General features: G+C 36.7%; 1 protein-coding gene across 3 annotated transcripts; it reads right to left on the bottom strand.

Annotated features, from left to right (window-relative positions):
- Window positions 1-963: 963 nt before the first annotated feature.
- TUBGCP5 (tubulin, gamma complex associated protein 5) lies at window positions 964-24994 on the bottom strand. 3 transcript variants are annotated; one of them, XM_014960438.1, is made up of 24 exons: window positions 24819-24994; window positions 21856-21909; window positions 21670-21778; window positions 20661-20757; window positions 19969-20079; window positions 19337-19416; window positions 18739-18874; window positions 17590-17707; window positions 16378-16467; window positions 15727-15820; window positions 15242-15488; window positions 14838-15040; window positions 13543-13658; window positions 11953-12221; window positions 10822-11020; window positions 9194-9382; window positions 8073-8255; window positions 7702-7786; window positions 7481-7601; window positions 6295-6473; window positions 5379-5504; window positions 4711-4799; window positions 3060-3160; window positions 964-2059 (listed from the first exon to the last, which is right to left on the bottom strand). In XM_014960438.1, exons 1-24 carry the CDS (start codon window positions 24977-24979, stop codon window positions 2013-2015), a joined length of 3204 nt encoding a protein of 1067 aa, XP_014815924.1. In that variant the 5' UTR covers window positions 24980-24994; the 3' UTR covers window positions 964-2012. The 3 variants fall into 3 exon arrangements, with proteins under 3 accessions (XP_014815924.1, XP_014815925.1, XP_014815923.1); XM_014960439.1 differs by lacking the exon at window positions 19969-20079 and having other exon boundaries at window positions 24819-24979; XM_014960437.1 differs by lacking the exon at window positions 964-2059 and having other exon boundaries at window positions 3004-3160.
- Window positions 24995-25205: the final 211 nt, after the last annotated feature.

Consider the following 25205-nt stretch of genomic DNA (forward strand, 5'->3'; position numbering starts at 1 on the left):
AGACAGGCTCATTCAAGGGAATTTGTCAGCTGACTATTACTGACACACAAAAAGCTAAGGATGGAGGATGTCCGTGACTAGAATCGGCCAACATTGCCAGAGATAGATTTTTCCACTGTGCTTTTGTGACAAGAGAAGAGCAAATACCAGAAGCTGGCTGAAAAATGGCAGGCAGGCATCACCCACCTCCAAAGTGCACAGAACTCTCTCTGCAGAATGTAAAGTTAATTCCTAAGCAGGGAATTGGGTGAAACAGCAAATTCTTTCACTTGCATGGGGTCTTTCAAATAAAATAAGTAAAATCTGCAATGGGATTTACTGGAATTACTGCTTCAACAACATGAAGGATCTTTTCCCCACCTCTAGCTAATGTGATCCAAGGCAAGTCTATGAAAAGCAGTAATTTCACTGAAGGTAACCACTGTATAGAAAGGAGAAATAAAGCAACCACTTGTTAGATTTTTAAGAGCACAGACTCCCAGATTCACATATACTCAGAAAGTAATGAACCACTGCCTACAAGCACTGAACTTCCTAGTACCAGTATGCCTTTTAAAGCTATTAGTATGCAAGAAACATTTAATAAAGAACATACATGGTCTCTACATGCAATAAATAACACGGGATCTCAAATATGAACCAGTCACGGTAAACCAGAAGCACAAATTACTTTTGTTAATAAGTGTCCACCTACCGCAAAAAATATCCACTTGGAAAAGTGTGTCATGTGGCAGCAGAGAATAATGCAAATACGATGTTCTCTAAGGCAAAACCTCTATTCAGGCAAACAAAAAAGAAGATGCTACAGGGCAGCAGAAAGTTTCCCAGTGTTAACACTTTCCAAAAAAAAAATTATTTTTCCTGAAAACATTTTGTGCCTATAACTTGGAAGAACCTTTTCAGATCTCCTGCTCAAACAACAGCAATATTCATTGTCGTAGGAAGCAATTACTATTTCACAGCTTAAAAAATAGTTGTTTTAATATCAGCCACACAATGTCACAGTTGGTGGTAATATACTTCATCTACCTTTGTTCAAATAAATAAAGAGGTAACCAGCTAGGATTGATTTTCCCTTTTTAAATGCGGGTGTACTGATGCCAGAATCACAGAGAAACTTCCATGGGGAGGAGACAGGGCAAGTCATCTTGGGCAGAACACATTCCACATTTACTTCTCTAGAAACGTACCCTTCTGTATTACAATCTACCACTTTACAAGAGATTAGCTATTAGATGTAAGCCTTTTGCAAACAAACCTTAGGAGGAGAATGGTCAAGTAAAATCTGACCACCTCTGAAACACCTCAACAATCCAACAGTTAAACTATTATACACTGTGATCTTGATTGTACTTAGACAAGAGCTACCACTACAATTAATAAGCATTTGATCATTTAACGTAAAAAAATACTGGTATTTTATGCTCTGCAATAATCCATTTTCGTAAATTAATCTCGTATTTTTTACATCAGCTTATTGTAACAGTCATAATTGTTCCCAAGGAGTGTTGCCAGTAAGTAAATAAGATGAATGTCTCTTAGCCTTTTTTCAAAGGAAAAAAAGGCCAAATATGAACATAACCAACCTTTTGAATAGTAAGAACTGAGTCACACCACTCCACATTGCCCTGTGACCCATTCACAGTTGCAAAATAAATGGAAGAAGTAGATCAGCAATTATTCATAATTAAAAAAAAAAAAAATCATTTTTACAGCATGAAGTAAACTTTTTGTATTTACAAGTCAGATTGTTTACGCGGGATGAATTTTACACTGTACATGGTTTTTGATGGTGAAACATATACATACAGAGAAAAATACTGCCACAACTAATACACTTAAATACCTGTACATCATTTACATTTTAAAATATTCTACAGAGCTCTAAACAGTCAGTGTCATTTAGCTATTCACATTTCAAACTGGAATGCAAAATGCTTACAATTTTTTCACAAGAGAATTTCAGCCAAAATGCTGCTTTCAGTTCTTTAGTAATTCAACGGATTCAGCTGTTAACTTTGTTCCATGCCAGCCATCAGTGACAAAGCTAAAGATTCCACTGCAAACCAAACCATAAAAAAGTAGTTAGCATTTGCATTTGCAGTAATCCTCAAGTATTTGTTGCAATATTCAATTCCGTAGTTTAAAATAAAGTTCTAGTTTATTTTTTTAAAATTGTAACACTTCAGGATTTAAGATGGTAAGACATTTTATGACTCTCTGACAGTGTAGAGAGTATTTCACCACTTTCATCATCAGTTATCCATTAGTCATGTCAGGTGGTAAGAACTGGTAAGAAATTAGCTCCTTTGTTTGAAATACTAACTGCTGTAACACACACACAAAAAAAGAATAAATGTTGTGGGGGGTTGTATGCAGTAAGCCATTCTCACTGACAGTTCTTGCAGACAAGTTCTTGTAGACTGAGTAGCAGTGATGTCAGATATTAGCTCTTTTAGAAGCCCATTAAAACATGCACTTACATCTCAGCTAACCCTATTCAGCAGGTGCTCTCCTAACTCAAACAGGCACTGATTAGCAATTTAAGCTAATAACAGGCTGCAAGTAGAAGCACAGACACGTTGTCTTCTGCTCTTTCTGCTACTGAGGAAGTAAATTCCAACAGATGGGCAGAGCCAGGAGTTCAGTGCAGTTGCAGCTGAGGCACCATAATACTAATTTTTTTTTTTCTGTTCAACATATATCACAGCTGTCATTCCACAAGAAGAAGAATGCTTTTCTATGCCCTCCAGAACTGAGTTTAGTTCATTTGTTTACAAAACTGCTTGTCACTTGCTTAGCTACATCAGCACCCCTTCAAGAAAAAAAGTAAACTGAAGAGAGCTGTCATAAAAAAAGCATGGCACAAATACTTAAAAAAAAAATGATGAAGTTAACTTATTAACAAGTAAGACTTCATGTCCATCTGTGAATACCTCACAAAATGAGACTCTTTAAGATGTACTGACAAACATTAAAACAGGTTAAAACATAAATACAATCTTAGTAAAGCTCGTGTCTCAGTAAGTGCAGGTATGTGAAAAGCCTCATGTACTTACAGTGAGGAAAGGAGCCTCGACAGACAGCTTTGTTGAGAACAGTTACTAGAAACATGTGACAGTTTTTAAAATCAGATTCCATCTTCTCTATGGATTCCATCCTACGAAAAAAGTTTAACAGAGGAATACTTAACAGACTAGCACTATGTTATCTTCAAACTAGGACCAAAACTTCACAATAAATGACAAAGTAATCTTTGCATAGCATTATGGCTTGAACTTACAATATTTCAGTTTGCCTGCGTACACTACTTCTAGAAAAGTAAGGCAATTTTGACAGGAGCATCTGAGCACTATCAAGATGGCATTAATAATTTCTTCATTTTAGAAATCTCTGCAGTGACTAGGAGGAACTGTGTACTTCCAACTGATAATTATTATTCCCCACACAGCTTTATATTTCAGAACAGCCATTCCTGGCCCCTGTTGCTTCAGAGCTCCTTGTGGTAAATCTCCACTGCCAATAAAATAGGGACACCCACACTGCTTTACTGTCAGCTAATTCTTGATTTTCACTTTGGAGTGCACCAGCTAACGCTCATCAGAGGAGGGAGAAGACGTAGTTCACAAACAGTCACTCCCATCCTTTTTCCCTTCTCCCAAGAGGATGTGGATGATGACTGCATCAGCCATGACTTTTTCCTGCCACAAGAGCAGGCAACCACACGCCCCAAGTTTCAGTCTTTATCAACAGCCTTCACAGATCATTTCTGACACTTTGAATCGGAAAAGCACTCCAAAAATAGCAACTTTCTAATACCCCAGGAGAGCGGGATCCAAGTTCTAGGTAGCATCTGTGCCAAAGAGAATTAGTCGTGAAAAATATGGATGTGAGCCAGTCAGCACCAGCTGGCCTCAGGGCCGTAGATCAAACCTTGAGTGTTAGACACAGCCTTGGAGACTTGCCCACTATCATTCATCCTTCAAGCAGTAGGTTACACAAGCAGAAGTGTAAAGTATAAATTGGGAGAGGAGTGGCTGGAGAGCAGCATTGCAGAAAGCAACCTGGGGGTGCTAGTCAACAGCAGGCTCAATGGGAGCCAGCAGTGTGCCCTGGCAGCTGAGAGGCAAACCACATCCCAGGGTGTATTTTTACCACAGATTTTTTACAAGGGTTTTATAATTTGGACAGTCTACATTAGAAAAATAAGGAGCCTTAGAGATTAGATTTAGACAATTTATTTTTTTTAAAAGAAAACTAAAACGTATTGCCTTCTCCAATGAAAGCCAAACTAAATAATCCCACTTTCCATAAACCAATTAATGAATTGTCAGCATCTACCTGCCTACAATTTTAAATCATCGCCAGGGAACATGATCATAAACCAAACCTGTGACCCTCTCATTTTACCGTTACAAACAAATATGAAAGAAAAGAAAATCCTCTTTGTTGATATGCTCGAAAATCTTTTCAAAACTTAGAAGTCATATATTGGCCACCTTTCTAATTAGAAAATACTGAACATACACTGAAACTTGTTAGGATCTATCTAAAATAAATTTCACTTTTGCTAAGAAATAGCAATTGGCCTCTGGTATCTGCTGTTAAACACTGAGAAGTCCTGCTATTTCACACACACAAAAAAATCTAGAAATTATATTCCGAGCTGTGAAATTATGACCACATAGAATTTTAGGTACATATACTTACTTCCAAGCCCCCAAACCAGCCTGCCAACGGTCTGCAAACATCAGTACTAAATTTAACACTTTCATTATAGCTTCTTTCACAAAGCTCACCTAAAATAACAATTAAAAGGAATAACAGTAAGAAATTTATTATTAAGCATAACCATTTTCATTATTAAGCCTCAATACAAAGGTATCCCATGCCATTTAATCTGATCTGTAAAAACAATCTCCTAAGTACAATGTGATTCTTCCAAATTTAAGGTGTGTTTTGTATTTTCTCTCTAACTCATTTCATGGCTGAACCATTTCAATGAGGACTATGCCCAGACAGTATGCAGAATAAAAAGCTACAATGCTACCTATGTACCTCCACCCCCTGCCATTCCAGCATGTATAATCCTCATTACATTACCAAGCTTCAGTTTGTTCAAATCCTCCCATCTCTTAAAAAGAAATGAGTCATGTAAAACCCAATATTAAGAATTTAATTTGATCTTCTCGACAGAATTGAGCTAAGACTTGCAAGGGGAACTAGATCTCAATGTTAACTCTGGAAAAGCTACCATTTCCTCAAGAGCTAATAACTATATATTGCTTAGTATGTATGAACTGCGAAACAGAGAGTGCTAAACCACTTTCCTGTTCTACTAAACTTAATACATCAAACGTGCCAACTTTTTTACCCACCTTTTCCCTCAGTAGGCAGCGATCGTGAATTGTAGATAGATATCTGTAGTGAATCTTTATCAATTGATCTAAATCTTTGGCTTCTTCTACCTGATGCTGAAACTCCAAGCCTGTACTGTGAAGAATCTTAAGAAGATGACCATAGTTATTAAATTCCATGTTGCACACACGACTTTTATGCTTATAATATTCTGCATATGACTCTCTTTCAATACTTTTTTTTTTAAAGAGCCTAAAATTGCCTGATTCATTCACTCTTCCGTCTCAAATTTTACACTCACTTTCCAAATTACCATCAGTATAGCAAAAAAAAAAAGACAAAAAATGACATTTCTCATATAAACAGGAATACTGCCATTGCACAAGGGCAAACAGACTGCCCTTGGTGGTGGTGGTGTATATTAATTTTATTAATGGCAAAAAAAAGGCAATAATAGAGCAGATTTAATAGAGCAGACATGAATCTACAAGCATTGCCTTTATATTTGACAAGTCATGAATACACTATTGGATCTGCGTAGTAGAGATTTTTGAGATGGACCCATTTAACTAAAATGTCTGTAGTAACCCTTTTATAAGCATAATAGCTCTTAAGAAGATAACAGCTTACAGAAAACCATTTTAAATGACTGGGCTTCAGTCCTCTAGCCATGACATAAATAGTCAAAAAGAACTAATAAACATACAAAGATCAATCATATGCATTTAGAACTTCTAAAGCATTTTTAGAATTACTGATTGAAAACTGCCAAGTTGAAATTGAAACATGTTTGGCTTAAAATTATTTTGCAGAAACTATATCAGACTAAGATTTTGCTTTTTATTTTGGGGTTTTTTTTATGTTTTAAATTAAAATTAATACTACATCCTTAGTTACAAGTTCCTAATATAAATGTAATTGTGATATAGGACAAACCCTAGTCATGATGTAGTTGTGCAGGCTGTTCACGAAATGCATAAGTTTCACTCGTAAGAGGAACATGCGATGTATTTGTTGTTTTATACTTTCTGTTTGTGGTCCAAATAGAGGAAGAGTTCCATGTTCTAATACAATTCCTTCCTTAGCCTGTGGGGTTTCTGCAGCACAGACTAGTTCTAAAAAGAAAAGGCAAGAGTATTAAAGTGCTTATAAAGACAAACTGTAGCTAAAATGTTACAGAAATTTTAAACTGAAATTTGTTGTATCTTAATATTCTGCACACAATACTGATGTAGGATTTTTCTTGCAATTCAGATGTGTTATTAAAATATAGTGACAATATACTGAATAGTTTGACTGTATATGTACAGCACAATTTGATAAATACTAGAACAGGAATGCTATTCAAGAGCTAAAGATTATGTGAAAGGATTAAAAAAAAAAAAATCTACATTCACAAATAAATCTGTATACTATCTCCACACAAGGGAAAAAGAACTTAAGCACAAAGCCATACTCACAAATTTTAAGCAATAAAAAACTCACACACTTTTAGGGAAAGAATTATTTAAGTGATGTACAAAATACAGATGAATCCATCAACTTTCTAATTTATTTTTCTAGGACATGAAATGTGTAACCACTTTATATGAAACAGGAAGAGTCTAAACATTGACCTGGTGAAGGAGACAATAAGCAATACCTTCCCACAGTCCCCAAATATTTTAAATTGCAGCTTAGAGTATGTAATCCAAACTACCTAGCTTACTGTTTCATTGTCAAAGTATTTTTTTCATCTCATTTTCTTAACTTGTTTGCAAGGTATTACTCATTAAAACTTGGACTATACACAAAGCAAAACATTAGGGTGTGGTAGACAGACCTTCTTTCAACAGCAAGGTCTGAAGAATGAAGTAAAAAGTTTCCAATATAACTGACTAGACCTGAATCGGAGACAAAAGGAAGGCTGCATGAATAGCGTTGTCCCTGAGGCTGAAAAGAAGTTAAAAACACACCCTGCTTAACATAGCTAATTTCCGAAGCTAACAGAGGTTACTATTTTATAGAATGAATCAAAATTCTAACTGGTTTATGCTACTTACTGCAAAAGGCAGCAGATTGTTTATACCCTTAGAACACAGAACAAGTTTTTAGAGTATCTTTCATTGAAGAAGTTTCTTACCATCAAATCGTAAAACATCTAGACTATACTTGGCCCACTTTATTTGCAGTAAGAGCAGGAAAACTTGATTGTAGATTTTTTGGCACTCTAAGCTTATAACTATATCCACAGGCCAAGGAACCTAAGATGAGGAAAGAATATCAAGATAGAAAACATAAGTCATTTTTAATACATTTCAAATCTGTTCTAGAATAAGAATTACAGCAATATTAAATCACTACCTTGTAACTCAATGTCAAACCATCTAAGGTGTGGACGGGGAGTTTCTTCTTGCCTGTATCAACGCTTTCAAATGATATAGACAACCTATGCAAGGAAGCAAGTGACATAATTGGTGAACTATGTTAAATTAGTGGATAGTTTATTTTCTTTTTCTTTTTTTTTTTAATTTCCTATTGCTAAATACCAACTATCTGATTTAATCTGGGGGATTTGGGTAAAAGATATGACAACAGCTCAAAACGTGATTAAAGCAGATTCTTTTAATGAGTAATACTAAAATTAGTTTGTGCTATGCAAGTTAACTACATTGGTATAGGTAAGTGTGAAAAAAATATAACTAAAACATATTTTGCAGGATTTTGCATTTTACCTTGCACTGTCTTCTGGATAGCGCTGCCCAACTGCTTCTTGAAGTTGAACATTTAAGAAAGCGACATTCTGCCAAGTTTCCTTTTCTCTAATTTTGTCAAAAATAGATGTATAGAAGTCATACATGGTATCTCCGGCTTCAAGTAAGAAAAAGTTTCTCATTGCCTGCAAATATTCTACAAGCCTAAACAGGAACAAACATAAAACATCTCCTCAGTCTTAATCATACAAATGAAATCAAACACAACTGTTAGAGAAACAAAAATCTTGAAAGATCTTCAGTACGTGAACTCAGTATTGAACACAAACTGAATGAAGTCCACAGTAAATCCTTTGCTTAACTCTCAGACAGCCTTTCACATATGTCCAAACAAAACAAACTAACCAGGCCAATTTTTCCTCTAAGCCTGAACAGCCCCACTAGTTTCAATAGAAATGCTCATCATATTGAGCTATCTTATGGGCTAGGCAATTCTCAGAAACAGCTTAGAGTTTGGAAATCCTGTCCCTCACCCTAAACAGAACTTTGGGAAGGAGATGAAATTTCAAGGAGAGGTCTATCTAAGAAGATGGAACCCCAGAAAATTATGATACGGATGTTCCTCTTCTGATAAAGTAGGAAGAACAGTACCGCTACAACTCTCAAAAGAACCGTGACTATAAATACAGTAATTTAGACAGATTAAAAGCATGACAACTTATGAACACCTGAAAGGTAAAAGGAATAGTCCATTTTACTCTAAGTAATAAAAAAAAAAAAATCACATAATATTATTTTGACTACTATACATTTTATAGTATCATAACTGAATCTCAAATTAAGCAAATATATTCTGGCTTCCTAAAATTTGTCTTTCAGTGTCAGTTGACAACACTATTAAAAGTATTGTTTGAAACAATTTCTCTGTTGACCATCCACTAAAGACAAAGCACAGCTTTGATTTGGACTTAAGCCAGACCAAGTTTCCACATAGGATTTTATCATGTAAGATACCCCTTTCGTCCTTAATGACTTTATTGTTGTTATCAGATTGGAGTAGAAACACAACATAAAATTCCAGCTTTTGTATATGGCATACCAGGAGTAATTAAAAAAAAAAAAGTGCAAATCTACTTTCTTACCTATAATCCTTCTTTAAAGTTTGCATTAGGTTACCACAGCATTCCAAGTATTGCTTGTCTATGTGCGGATAAAGGCAAGACCTCAATGTCAGTTCAAAAGTCTGGCAGGTCACTGATTCTGAGGATCTATCCACACAAACATCCCCACCAGTAAACTTCTCATGAAAGTCACTCTGTTCCAAATATAATCTTCAAAATAAAACAAACTACTTAGGGAAGAAGGTTCATAATTCATACTATATATAGAAAAATAAAGTCATACCTTCAAAGATTTTAATTAAAAACGGGTAAAATATATGGTGCCTAAGTAATAAAAGCTGTTTCATAATTATAATACATATCAAGCCTATCAAGTGATCCTTCATACTGGTTTTGTGTGACCAGGCAGAAGAATATCAAAAAGGATGGCATACTGTATCCACATAATCAAAGAATAATTCTGAAAAAACAACATCAACTTCAAAGACTATACAGGTTAATAAACAAAGCCATAGGAACTTTTAGAACTATAGTGTGCATATATAGCAGTCATATGAACTTCCCAGGAAAGAAAAATAAAAGTGAAGAAACAAAGTAAAAATTTGAACAACAACAAAAAAGCAAAGCCCAACAATAAAATAATAAAATACACAAAAAAAAACCAACCAGAAAAACAAAACCCAAACCACCACCACAAACACTAAGAATTGGTTTGAGGCACCTTAAGTATAGGGTGCCTATATGTTTTCTTTATTATTGTATCACGGGAGGAGAGTATCTGTAGTCTATACTTAGTAAGTTTAATTATTTCATTACAGAAAGGCTTAAATTATAATTTGTAAAAAGCTACTAGCCAGCTAAATCCATTGTAAGAGGAAGCCTGGCTCATAGCAGCTATCACCTTGATAGACTGGATGGGTCAGACATGGAATTAATCTATCAAATTTTGACAAATAGAGTAATCCCAATGAACAAGGGAAGTAATAGACTCTTATCTACTATTAATTATGATTTCTTTAAATCAAACTCCTCCTAGGACTGACATGAAAACATGTAAATCACCAACTACTATTTAGGAAAACATAAATAGCTATTTCTTGTTTGTAATCACAAAATAAGTACGATTTTCAGAGTTCATCTACCCTGTTAATTTCCAAGACACTAATAAGCTCTACCATGACATCCCGCATTATGAGGAATGAAGAATTTTAATGCAATTAACATGAATTTTTGAAGGCTTTTAAATTTAAATTATTTCAGCACAGGACAAATTGAAGCTGCATTCTTCAAAGAATATACTTGGTGCAAATTAAAGACATGGTGTACAAATTCCAAGCAAATACATTTAGAAGTTTAGATTTTATAACAGCATTCACTATTAAAATACTTATCTGCTAAAAGCCTGTTATGATAAAGATTCTTCCCATTTTCTACCCTAACAGATGTGAGTAGCAGATTCTCCATTGATTTTAATTGTTTTCCTTTAACTAAGCATAAGGGTAATGTTTACTTAGCTTCCATCACTGCTAGTTGGTGCTCCTCTTTATTCTGTGCCTTGCTTGTTTTCAGCAGCAATAAAAATTCGGTCTACCAAGTGTCACCAGGCACAACATCGCTCCCAACAACACAGCAGGAAGATCATTCATTACCTGGCAAAATTAATAGCTAGCAGTGGGTCATGGACATCATCCAGTTCCAAGTGTCTTTCTGCTATAGACTGCATCTTTATCAGGCTCTGCTTTGTGGCCTGCTGTTCTGTGATAATATCTGGAAGAGACTCTTCTCCGTGCCGCAGGCGAGACTGCACCGATTCCAGGAATAGTGTATACAAACTCTTTCGTTCAGCATCTAAATTGGGCAACATATTCCATGGTAAGATTCTGTCCTAATAGAAAACATGGTCTGAACTAAAAGAAGAACTCCATAGTCCAACATTTACTTGCTAACTTTTAACATCCTAAATTTAGGCCACTATTCAGAAAAAAACTCAAATACATATTTAACTAAATATTACTAAAAAGGTAGGACTACTCCAATGCCTAAAGTCAGGCATATGTCCAAATAAGTCAGGTTTCTGACATATGAAATCTTTCTCAGATTGTTAGAGAACTTCCTCTTTCAGGTGCAAAGGCACTACCTGAAATAACTGTGCAGCATTCACTAGAATAGATTACATTCTTACACCAAAGGGGGAAATAAACCTAGAAAGTCTCCAAAATAATTTTACTATCTCTACTTATAAACATCAAGAAACAGCAAAACCAAAAAAAAAAACCAACAAACCACATTGGTTGCAGTGTTGTACTGTTTTACAATCATTGAAGATAAATATCCTAAATATCCAAATATCTTTTATCTAATTATTAGTAAGCTTTTTTTTAAAAAAAGCTCCACATGCTATCTCAGAATTATTCAACCACTCAGTAATGGAAAACAACTATTCATTAAAAAAAGACAGCTTTACTATTAAAACATAGAAGCTGTTTTCCTTAGTCTCATAACAAAAAAAAAAAGTTTTGCAAGCCCATGAAAACAAGTTCAAAAAAAATTTAAAGCATTAAAAATCAAAGAGAACACTCAATACTTATTCCCTTTGCTCTTTTCCCTTATTTGCACTGAAAGAGTAAATGCTTTCAACCAGACCTGAAGTTATCAACCACGATACTGACATTCAACAGGGAGTGTTGTATTACCCTTAGACCACGGAAACAGCACTATGTATAATATGCCCATGCTGTTAGACACCTTAAGGCATGACAGTCCACAAACTGACATCTCACCTCTTGACGCGGCCTGCTGTGGAGAGCCATCTTTGCATTGAAGATTCTTCAACAGCTGCATGGATTTTCCAGCCATGATGATCTGCTTCAGCACAGGTTTCAGAAAAGAGACCATAGTGTGTTGCCTGCTTGAAGGGGCCTGATCACTGCCAGAACTGGCACTGGCATTATCACTCATCTTCTCTTCGTTCTCCGTCTTCTCTGACACACTATATAATGTGTAGGTAGCATACCAAAAATCTCTGTGATTAACTGGAACGTTTTTGTTTCTGTGAAGAAATAAAAAGCTGTTGAGTATTTCCCTTTTCAAAAGATGAAACTTCTTTACTAGAAGATGCATATTGTCCGTGGTCTATGCTTTGTCTTTCTCTTAGAATAGTCAAGAAGCACTTTCAAAACTATATATAATAAGCTCATTCATATCACAAACTATCTTTAGAAAGGATGATCGCTTTAGCAGGATAAAGAATCAGCTTGCAGGAGATGAAGCAATTGTATAACCAAATAAACCCCCAAAATAAGGCAAATAGAGTAATTACAATTAAATTTATCCAAGAAGTTAACTACTCACTATGGCATGCATCCCTAACAAAATGATTAGTGACTGACTTGCAGATTTATTTAAAACCCCCAATGAAGCAAATACTACCAGGAAAGCTAAAAATTCTAGAGTAGGTGAAACTCAATTCTTAGCTTATTTTGCTTTTTTGCATTGTTTACATCAGATACAATTTGGTCTTTGTAGTCAGATGGAAAACAGTCTAAATTACATAATTAAAATTAAGTTCAAACATAAATAAAAGTTGAAATCACCCTGGCTGGTAGTACTGAAAACAGAACTACAGAACCACTGGGAAAGTAAAGTAGGACACAGTAAGGAGGTTAAAAGATCTCCGCTACTAAAGATTTATTGCAATAGCACTAGAACTGTTCTCTTACTTCATGGTCACCTTGACCTGCCTTAGCAGACAGAAGTTCAATTAAGTTTGGCAAATAGAGGGAAACAGATTTGTAATTACGAGCCAAAATTCTAACTTCTATATTCACTTTCCACTTCAAGCTGTCAAAAAAGGTAGCAGCAAAGTGTAGCATACAAACAGAAGAGAAATTAACAGCTCGAATAATGTTTAGGATATGCACATGTAATTCAAGACCCTACAGTGACTTATATACTCAGAAGCAATAAGTATTTTAATTCTAAATAGCATTTGATTTATAAGAACTATATATTAGCCAAATAATTTTAAAGTAAATTTTGTAATTTTTGCAAACGTATTGGTTTTGAAAAATGGCTAATTGCTTTTAAAAAACATCAATACACTCAGCATCAGACTGCTGATTATTACAGATGGAAAAAAATAAAACAATTTAATTCTATTCCAGAACAAGGTAGGGCTCCACATCTAATGCAATTTCCTTAATGGGAAGTTTGAGACAAGTTATAAAAGTACGATTAAGAAATTAATTCCAAAGTAAAATAACAAACATGAAAACCTACTTTCATTGCCACCCTTCACTTCCAAGGTTCTACAGCAGGTTTTGTATTCATACTTGAACAGCATTATGTATGTCCAGTATCAGCACCCCTACCTCTGAATGATAAATTCCTTTGCAGGATCAAACAAATTACCATGGACTATCCATTCATCCACTGTCTGTAAGTATGGCCTCACAGTTTCAACCCAGAGAGAAAACAGAAGGGATACCTGAATTCAAAGAACAACAACAACAACAACAAAAAAAGTGGTTGAATGTTTTTACAGTAAGCATTAGAAGCTATATGGGAAAGCCTAACCTCTTAATTGTGCAATTATAGTTTAAGATATACATACACATAAGATACACTATACCTAGGGTTTTTTAAAGATGACATGTTCAACTAAAAATTACAGCTTAGTTCTAATGGAAACAATCATTGTGTATGCTTCTTCATGTTACTTTTTGTCATCACAGTTAGATCCAAACAGCAGTTTTCTATTTTTTTTTCCAGTCTAGTATCTCTTAAGTTGTGACATCCATAAAACACTCCGTGATTTCATAATGCAGAAAACGGAAACAAAAGGACATCTACTAAATTTTCACTAGTATAATCAACAAGTTACTGTAAAACCCCAGACCCTTACATTTCAGCATTAACTGAATTATGCAGCTGTAGAGATAGCAGGAGGGAAAGTTATTTCAAAACTCCCTCTTTCCTAACAGCTTCCTGGCCTCTGATTTCCCACAATTCATTGAATCATAGAATGGTTTAGGTTGGAAGGGACCTTAAAGATCATCTTGTTCCAACCCCCCTGCCATGGGCAGGGACACCTCCCACTAGAGCAGGTTGCTCAAAGCCCCATCCAGCCTGGCCCTGAACACTTCCAGGGATGGGGCATCCACAACTTCTCTGGGCAACCCATTCCAGTACCTCTCCACCCTCGCAGCAAAGATTTTCTTTTTGGTATCTAATCTAAATCTGCCCTATTCCAATTTAAAACCATTACACCTTGTCCTGTCACTACACTTCCTGACGACGAGGCCTTCGCCATCTCTCCTGTAGGCTCCCTTCAGAGATTGGAAGGCTGCTGTAAGGTCTCCCCAGAGCCTTCTCTTCTCCAGGCTGAACAACCCCAGCTCTCTCAGCCTGTCTTCATAGGAGAGGTGCTCCAGCCCTCTGATCGTCTTCGTGGCCCGAATTCCTCCTTTCAGGCCTAAAACCACACTGATCTCCTCATAAATCTGATTTTGTTCAGGTCGACTGAACTCATGTCAGAAATATGGCTATCAAATTTGTCCTCAATCCTTTGTAGCTGAAGGCTAGTGTACGCCATCACCACAGAGAAATTTTATTTACTAGATATTCTAGTGTGTCATTCTATTAAGGAAGGAATGACTTTCCCTACCGTTTGCTCAGAAGCTTCTCCAACACTGTCATATTCAAGAATAGCTTTGTAGAGAGTATTAAGCAGATGAGATGCTCGTACAACATTTCTAGTGTCAGGTGGCACTTCTGCTACTCCTGTGCTGAAAACTTTGTGAAGCACCTTCAGCTGTGCCAGTCGGGGTGCCAACTTATCTATTACTATCGAAAGTGTGACTGTTTTATCTGGAAAAAAAACCCCAAAGTTAGATAAAGGTAATATCCAACAGAAAAATCATATTTTATCAATGTTATTAATGAGGTTTTAAAATGCAGCATGGCATCTTTCACAGTTTCAAAATGTATCTGCAGAACGTTTTGCATGTTTCCCTCATATACAAGTTTCCTTCTGTGCCCCTCTCTTGTAAAATTCCCCTTGCACTGTACCTTTGTTGATTATGCATTTTTCAATTTCAGTAAGTTCTTCTTTAAAGCTAATGAAATATTTATACAAGGCCCACATAAAAGCTTGATAGGTTCTGAACGGGGCTTCGGTAGTTTTCTTTGGAGTGGAAACTGTTCCGTGCATTATGTTTTCCGGGCTGTGTCCCATCACTTCATCAATAAACTTCTGTAATCTGAACACAACTTGACCATACGCCGCTATCTGCTCCAGTACAGATCTCAGGCAGTTCTAGAAAAAAAGAAAAAAAAACAAACCACAAACTTTAGAATCGTCTAATAAAAATTATTATATAAAGACTAAAAATTAAATTACAAGATATTTCTGTGAATTAAAATATAAGACAGTTCTGTCATCTCTTCATCATATTCTCACATGTGGGAACAGCCCACTGAGTTTTATTAAGTCAGATGTGTTTTGATTAAATCATGAACAATTGTGCAAATGCAGAAATTCAGAAACAACTTACATGGGTTAAATGAGTTACGATAATATCATTCCGCACAGCCACTTTTCCATCATTCAGTTGAAATATAAAAAGCTTTTTCACTCCTGAAAGTAGCCTTGAAAGGAAACAAAGAGAGCAGTAATTATTCCCCCTTAGCGGACTCATAATTATATAATTAATAAAAGAATTAGGTCTCCCTTGCCTAAAAGTTTATTTTCTTCAAATAAAAGGGGACCAGGGGACCACAGATCAACCACAAAACAAGTTGTTGCTAGAACAAAAATAATAAATCAGTGGCATCACATAAACATCTCCCAGAGTTCCTTTCCAGTTGAGATAATTTCCAGCTACTGGATGATTCAAACATACTTTCTGAATTTGAACACTACTAAAAATCCACAAGGGCAGGATATGAACAAGTTGTTTCTTCTTAACAAGGAGACTTGAAGAATCAATGCACACAAGAAGTAGTAAGCTACTTTCTTCTTTGTTAATCTGAACGGTTAACACACATAAGCAGCATTGTTATTGTCAGCAATGGTGCAAGCTAAAAGTTCAGCAATAATTCTTCCATCAGTTCAACAACAGTTCCACAAGTTCAACACCAAATCTCTCACTTCCTCGAGATAAATACTAAAAGATAAAATGCAAGCTTTTTGATGTTGCTCTTACCAAAGAGTTTCCCGTATAACCTGAGTTTCAGTGACTAGTGTTCTCTCTTCTGGCACATATAAAGGATCACTGGTGTACAAGTGGTGGTCCCTCAGAAAAAAAGGAAATTAAAACAATTTAATGGCTGAAATAATAGCTGAATCACCTGAAAGTAAGAATTAAGTAATAATCTTAAAGCTTAGTTTTGTTCTAATTATATCTGAACAGATTCAATGTTCATGGGGACATTTTAAGGATATAAACAAAAGCAGAATTTGTTTTCATATAAGCAAAATACAATGGAAGGTATTCAAATATCATCTAGTCATACATAGCAAGACAAGCAATTAAGTGGCAAATACCTGAAGTACTGAGTCTGGGTTGTTTTCGGTTGGGTTTTATGTTTGGGGTTTTTTTAAATTCTTATATAGTCATGTTCAAAATTCAAAAATCAAAATGAAGTAAAAGTGGTTATATATCAAACATAATATATAACACACATCTACTACAACAGAAACAGCGTTGCTTTATTTATGTTACTCATTACCTAATACTCACTGTGAATTTTGGTTCATAACTGGCTAGATAACCAACTGACACCAAAACAAATTTAACTTCTTGATTAAGAAATTAATTAAATTAAAGAACCAAAGACAAGTGTAATGACCTGTATTACTGCAGTACTGATACATCAGAATTAGGACAGAGGGAAGAATGAGGCTTTTTTTTAATTTATTTTTAATTGAACTCTTCCTTCTCATTTTCTTTCCAAAACCTCAGTGGAACACAATGATACACTGCTTTATGTTCCTTCCCCACACAAAATCTGTCTTTTAAGACTAACTTTGTAAGGGAGGCACCAAAAACAAACAAAAAGTTAAGCTTTAGAGAACTCCTTATTTCCAGGACCACTTCCCACCCACCTGTATTAGTTCCTCAGAGACATTTGTAAGGGTCAATCTAAACAAAATTCAACAGTAAGGTTTGCTTTGAAAAAGGAAAACCCTCCCTTGGATATGACAAAAGTTATAAAAATTAAATAAAAGAAAAATAACGTATTAATAGAAAACACAGCTTTGTTCATCTTACTAATTCTTATCTTTTAAATTCTGTTTATAACCAAATCAGTAGTAGCTACACTATTGCTATGCTTCCACAGTAAAGATATTTAATAAAGTCATTGTTTTTCATTACATGCCAGTAAGAAATATGTAAGTGATGTCACTTTCTTACCAGACCGCAGCGAGGTTGGAATGCAAGTGCAAACTATGTGAGAAGCGAGGTGCTCTTCCTGTCCAGTACTGAGGAACTACGTGCTGCTCCAGCCAGCTGCGGGCATCAGGTTCACCCACTGTGAAAACATGTGACAGTGAGGTTACTTTCATTTATTGAGGAAATGCTTATAGAACAGGGGAAAAAGTTATAAATAATCTTATCCGTTCAGCTGCAGAATCACAGACCTTTTCAAGTAAGTTACAACTTCCAACTATTTACACTTTAGTGCTCTCACATACGCTACTATCACGCACAGACTCTCTGTAAATTCATTTACAGAGCAATGCCTCATCTCCTAAAAGTTGCAAAAGTCCTAAACAGTAGACTTGGAGATTTATGCAGCTTCCAATTCTTTCTTCGAAAAAGCACTTCTGTTTCAGGCAATTCTCAAATTATATATACAAAACCAAGCTGACTTAAAAAAAAATAAACCGCCAAATACCAGCAACTTCATCACTATGTTTCTTTTAACTATGCATTTAGTACATTACCAAAGAATGATTTTTCTTAAATGTGAAAGCTTTAGCTAATCCCAGGTAGATAGCTACTGCTTATACAACATATGAATATTATGCAGTCTTCTTACCCTAGGTATCCTGTATCCTACAATATTCTATGGAAAAATATACAGCTAGAGTTAATATTCCCTGAATCTATTCCAGATTAAGCCACTAGTGTTTCAATTACATAAAACTATTTCTTTTTTTTTTCAAAAATGTTTCATACCCAGAACAGAGTCAAATGTTTGTCCTCTACCAAATTTTGTTTCTGCATTCTGATACTTAATAATAAAAATTTACATTATATCCATATAACTACATGTTACATTTACTGCATACATTTTCATATCTATAATGGAACATCCGTGTTTGTTTCTACAGAAATAAACAGAGGCCTTCTCCATTACCATCAACAGAAATCAAATCAAACCTTCCATATTGCTTCTTTACTGTTAAAAATAAAACAAGCAGTAATAAGCTGCACCTTAAAACTACAATTGTAAGTCTAAGACGTAACACCTCAATAAAGCATGGTAAATTAAGCCAAGTTAGCTTGCTAAATTTGAATATGTATGACCATACCAGAAGAATTATAGTTTATTCTAACCTTTCCAAGAAACATTAAGCACTGTTTTCTTATTTGGATCTTGATCTTCTAAAGGTGTCCTGTCCACTTGAATACCCGAGTCCTCCCTGCTTAAAGGCTGAGTGTCTTCCTCCTCGTCACTTTCTCCAGACCAATCCTATTAAATGCAACAAAACCCAGTACATTTCAGTACAAGATAATACACAGATCTAGATTCACTTCCTATTGATCTGAGAAGCGGAATACAAACTCTTCTCTTTTTTCTGCCACTGTAAAGTAAATTCAGGACACTAAGGCTAATGTAACTGTCTGCCAGACGCTGGTTTAAGTTATACATAACATTAATAACCAGACAAATGAGAGAACTGGAGGAGATCACAGAACTACCAAAAGTCAGCAGAAGGATCCAGTTTAGTTGCAGGATTAAGTCAGACCACAGTGAAGAACAAAAGCATTTGTATTACTGTTACTCTGCTTGGGTCTGTGTGTATTTCATGGTATTAAGTAAGAAGCGACATATTGGGTAACCCTGTGAGAATCATGCAAAGCACACAAATCAGGTCTCCAACATATTTCAAAACAGCTAATACAGTTTTTTTTACCTTAAGAAATTACTTACTGGTGTATCTACTCCTGGGCCAAAGTAAATTTCTTCTCCTTCCATCAAATACTTTCCCCAATCAAATTCTTCTTCCTTTTCTAAGAGAAATATAAACATAAAAACAGTAAGTATCATGTAATCCAGACGTCCTTTTCCTCTAAAAATATTTTCAAAGCTAAAATTATATTGTTACTCTAAAACAAAAGGCATTCCTTTCCACCTAAGGTTACACCACTGTTCCTTTAACAAGGTTATACACTTTCAGACATGTAAATTGTGACCTATCAACCATGTACATTCCACATTTATTAATTCTCAATTTTGTTGCCTATGCATTCAAAATATGCAACATAGCGTGCCATGAGCACATTTATCTGTGCTGTGTTACACTTCCCTACACTTCAATTTTGGAAAAAACATGCAAGGATGCAACATATCACTTATTGTGACTAGTTCCACTTAGCTCAGTGGAAACATTCTAAATGTATAATTTACATATGGACAAGGATTCTGGACCGTAAACAACATAAAGCAAGAACTGTCTCACTCTCAGAAAAAGACACCACATATCCATGATATGATGTGTAATACTTTAAAAATAACAATCACACTTACAATATATTATACCTTAAACATGAAGCTTACTCAACTGTAATTAGTGTTGTTTGAGATAACCTCTTCATATTCACATTCCTGGAATGGGCTGAAAGTGCATTCAAAACACCGCCGAGGGAATGTGCAGAGATCATTCAAAAAGGAATCTTAAGATGCAAGATTTTCTTTAGGTTAGTCTGAAATATTCTTTCAGTCTACGATACAACACTGTAAACAAATGGGGGATGGTATCCACTCAAACTTAAGCACAAGCCTCATTTTCAGGCACTGAGTGAAACAGTCCTACTTCAGGAAGCAGGCAGCTGGGATCTCCTTCTGAAAACCTTTCCTTAACTACATAGGGAACATAGGAATTTACGTCACCAAAGCTGTTTCAGCAGATCTCCTACTGAGGTACAACACAGAGACTGAGGACAGAAACCCGCTGCCTGTCCTTGAGCATGTAAGCACTGCTGAACAGGTGGACAATGTTAGCAAGTGACAGTGGTACAAATCAAAAAGAGTTCCCAAGGTACTTTGGTGGCTGGAAAACTTAATTAGGCAATGCAACATAAATGGGGGTGGGAAAGATTCGGAGGCTGTTTTAAATGTATGCATCATAAAAAGATAATCAATAAAGCACCTTGAAGTGAAGGAGATAATAAAATGGAGAGGAAAAATGCCCTTCTCAAATTGCATTAGTGGATTGTATCTTTTCTTAGCAAACATAAACATCTTGTAAACTTACCCACTTCTTTTTCTCTTGTTTTTTCCACATAGGTGGTGTTGGATGGAGAATCAGACAAACACAACAGAAGAGACAGTATGGCATAGTGTGTATCTGTCTTTAAAACATATTGGGGATAAAAAAAAAAAAAAAGCAAGTCAATGAATAAAAGATTTTGGTTAGGAACAAACTCAATCTATTATCTGCAGGAATGCTTCACATTAGTTCCCATCACCCAGTCCTGAACTACAAAAAGAACATCTGCAATGTGATACTGAATGCTGTTTGTTTTCTTTTGCCTCTTAATTAGCCAATCAATATACAAACGCTTCAAAATAGCCACAGCATAAAATGCCTCTTGCTGAGCTGATAATCTAAGAATATGGAAAAGTAGCAAGAGGAACTGTGAAGTACTATGAAAGTAAGAAGTCACCAGAGGAACAAGGGATGACGGGTAGCTACATTACTGTCAATGAGGCAGAAGGACACAGGTAATAGGCCTGCAGGCAACCAAGTCTTAGTTCCCTTATTCATATGGTTAATTATTCCAAACAGAGGCCAAAATGAAGTTAGCCAAAACATTTTGCCAAAATCACTAAAATTTAAGATCTGGATTTGGAAATACTAAAACCAAAACGTCCAGATGCATTACTCAAAGTGAAAAAATTGGGCAAGGACTAAAAACTGCTCAGTTAGCCATTGTTTTAGAAAAGATGGGAATCTAGGTACATTTAGATTCTAGCCACAGGATTCATACAATGACCATAAAATATCTCCTCTGCAATGAGAGGACATACTTTAAGTCACAACACTGCATATGCTCAAACCCTGACAGGACAATAAACACATTTCTAAAATAAACGAGGAAATTAAAAAAATATAGCCCTGAAAATCCATGACCTGAACAGCAACTGCAAGCCCACTGCTAAGTCATCTGAAATGTCCAACACAACATTAGAACTGAAGTCCCCATCGTTAGCACAAATGGAAGTGCAGGGAAAAAAGAACAAGGAAATCACAACATACATACCTTTGTTTCTTCAATACTTGGGAGTGGCGAGTTCAGAAATTTTTCTGTTAGTCTTTTCCAGCTTGCTGCTTTTCCAAGGTCAGAATGAACTATCAATTTTTCATGTATTCTAATAACAAAAATAGTATCAAAAATGCTTCAAAAAAGTTAACTAATCCATTATTAATCTATAAGCATAAAACTTACCCTTCTATCGTCCTCTCTACTTTGTGACTGTTCACATCAAGAAAACGGTGAAATCTATGTAAGAAATCTGTATTAGAATATGTTTTAAAAGGAAGCTTGAGTAAAGAAGAAAATAAAGCTGATTCACATATACGAGGACAACATTATTAGTTTAATAATGCATGCTTAATTCAGCAACAGCATTAAACATCCACAAAATTTAATCTCAGTGTCTCTTAGCTCAATAAGGATTTAGTACAATCGACCTTAACCATGGAAAAATGCAGGTTACATTTAACTAGCACTTTAAGATGAATGGAAAATTACTACTGTATTGGCAAACTGCACAATTAAAGTATGCTGTCAGTTAAACCAAATGGAGCAAGGAGATCAAGAACTAGATTGTCAAAGGCATCTGTGTCGAATGTACAAAAATCATCTGGGACTTGCATCACTAGGACAGACAAAATAGACACCCACATGGGAAGGCCTCTAAACCCAAATGAAACTCCTTTATAATAGCAAAGGAGAGTGCCTAAAAGAAAAGAGAGCTTAATCAAAATAACGAAAGGTAGCATGCACTGGGACAAAATAAGAACTTGTGAAAGGTAAAGATGAATTTTGCAGAATAAATTAGAATAAGGTTCTTCAGTTATACAGACAGAAGAAACAGGGAACAGGATATGACAGCAGTGATCACAAGGTCAAGATACTCTACACGTAGGCCCTCAAAACCAACCTAGTATTTTGGCTCAGCTTCCAGCAACAACTGTGCAGAACACAGGGGTAAATCTCTCATGACCACAGACAGAAATGGAAACTGTTGGATCTGAATCGGGAGCAAAATTTAAGCTAAATAGACTGGATTTGGGAAGACAATCTAAAGTCACCTCAATGTCAAAATAATGAACTAAATAATGAACTAAAAAACAAAACTATAAGGCAAGTAGCAAGGATTTTTAATGTTTCACTGGAGGATGAAGGCCTGCCTATATTAAAGAAAAGAAAAAATTATTTTGTTAACTACAGACCAAAATTACAGCTGATTTCAGCTGCATGTAAGACTTTAGAATAAAAGCATCATAAAATGTAGCTAAATGTAGCTGACATTTAGGTTAAGACATATAGCTTATCTCATCTGTTACAGCATATCAGCTTACACAGGAAATCATTACTTCAAATGGAAAATGGTAGTCAGTACAAGAACTGGAAGATATAGAAATTAAAGTTTTAATTAATGACCTTAACCCACACAAGTAAAAACAGTATCAGTTGTTTTAGGCAAGCTGGGCCCATCATGAATAGGACTAGAGTGCTGCATAGCAAAAAATAAATTAATCTGAAAGCTACAGCATAGAAATATCATCAAATCTAACAATACAAACCACAAATTCCACAAACTTGAAACTAAAGAGAGCTTCTGCTACAACTTTAGGTCTCACGGTTTGGAATATGACATTAGTCGATCTCAGATTGAAGTTCCACACACACTTTTTAGACAACAATTCTGGCATAAAAACTCTTCCCAGCCCTCCCTGTCAAAACATGTTGTCAACTCTGCATCATTGTTTCTGTTTTCCTACCATGTTGTTTTAAAACAAACAAACCAAGCCAACAACTCCCCAGTCTAAAAGAGCACACAGCTACATGCAACTGGATGACTGAAACGGGAGAGATGTCACAAAGGGACATGGAAGACAGGGCACATTTACACAGCTCAAGAAACCCTGCTACCATCTCCAACCTGCAGACTCAGAGTAACAGCTATTACAAGCAACTATTTTGACACAGTTACAAAACCAATAAACACAATCCTATGATGCATTACACAAAATATTTCTGGCAAATACAAAGAACATGGTGACAGAAGTTACAAATAAGATACTCCTACGTTTCCCATGAATACAACTAGCCTCCTCAAAATTCAGCAGATACACATGGCAAAACACCATCTGCAGGTCATACCCAGCTCTCCCACACCTCAGACTAACCTTTGCTGTTGGCCAACGGCTATTTGGTTATTATAATAGTCTTATTTGAGCCTACTAATAGGTAGGATTCACAGCCTGATGATGCAATGCATTTATGCTACTTCTCACCCCAACAAATTTATTTAATTTAAGAAATAAGTAGCATTGATTTTAAATGGATTAGGTACTTGCTGCATGAAGTTAAGCAAGTACATAAGACTCCGAAGAGGCAGCAGTTAGTGACAGCATGGGAAACTGGAAATAGATCATGTAAAAACTGGCAGCAGACACTGAAAGGTCAGCTGTCACAACTGAAAAAGCTGTATGTAAAACTTTAGTAAGGATTTTTAGATGGCAGCGCAATAGAATTAATGGCATACAAATAATATATATTACAGGTTAATAAAGACCATGTTTATGACAAGTTGAAATAACAAACACACTATCTACTGCTGCAGATTTATAACCTTTCATACAAGCAGCACAGTATTCTTGGCCAGAAGCTTTGTCTTAATTTTCTGGAGCTTTCATTTATTTGCTCGTTACATGTACTGATTATTTCTTTACTTCCCTCCAACAATCAGAATTACGGAGGGCTAAATGAAGATGTTGCAAGGTACCTTTATATGGATCAGGAGAAAAGCCCTGGAAGAATGAGACTTTAAAGGGATGGAGTGACAGCCACCGGCCCTCTGACAGGGACTCGCAAAGGGCCCCCAGTGCTACCCCAGGCGCCCTGCACGGCAGGACACGGCCCTCCATCAGACTCCAGCAGACAGAAGGCCCCCTCCTTGTTTGCCGGCAAGCAGGGGCAGCGGGTCACAGCCCACCCCCTCTGCCCAGAGGGGAGCCCGGCGCCGGGTGCCGGCCCTGCCGGGGGCTCCTTCCCTCAGCGGCGCCGGTGGGCCCCGGCGGGAGCGGGGCGGAGGGGCCCTCTCGCTCGCTCGCCCCCAGCCCCGTTGCTGAGGGGCACGGCCGCAGCCGCCGAGCTTCTCCCCGGGGGCGGGCGCTGACCTGAAGTTGGACCAAGCGAAATTCAGCGCCGCCTGGAACCTGCCGCCTCCCAGCTCCTCCTCGGGCATGCCGGTCACGCTGCGCACCAAGGCGCGGACGGCCTGTTCCTGCTCCTGCTCGAACCGGCTGCGGTGGCCGGGGGAGGCCAGCGGCGCCGCCATGGCCGCAGATGCGGGGACGGGGACGCGGGAGGGGGGGGGTAGAAGGGGCGGGGGTCGACAGCTCCGGGAGGCACCGCGGAGCGTCCCCTCACAGCCGGCGCCGCCGCAGCACTTCTCGCGAGACTTCTATGTGGCTTCTCGCGAGAGCCAGACTCCCGCCGGGGGTCGGGGGGGGGAAGTGAGACGTGCGCACGCGCGGGGCGGGAGGGCGATGGGCGCCTCCCGG

Source organism: Calidris pugnax, unplaced genomic scaffold, assembly GCF_001431845.1.
Source record: "Calidris pugnax isolate Ruff unplaced genomic scaffold, ASM143184v1 scaffold188, whole genome shotgun sequence".
In the NCBI taxonomy this organism is placed as follows: domain Eukaryota; kingdom Metazoa; phylum Chordata; class Aves; order Charadriiformes; family Scolopacidae; genus Calidris; species Calidris pugnax.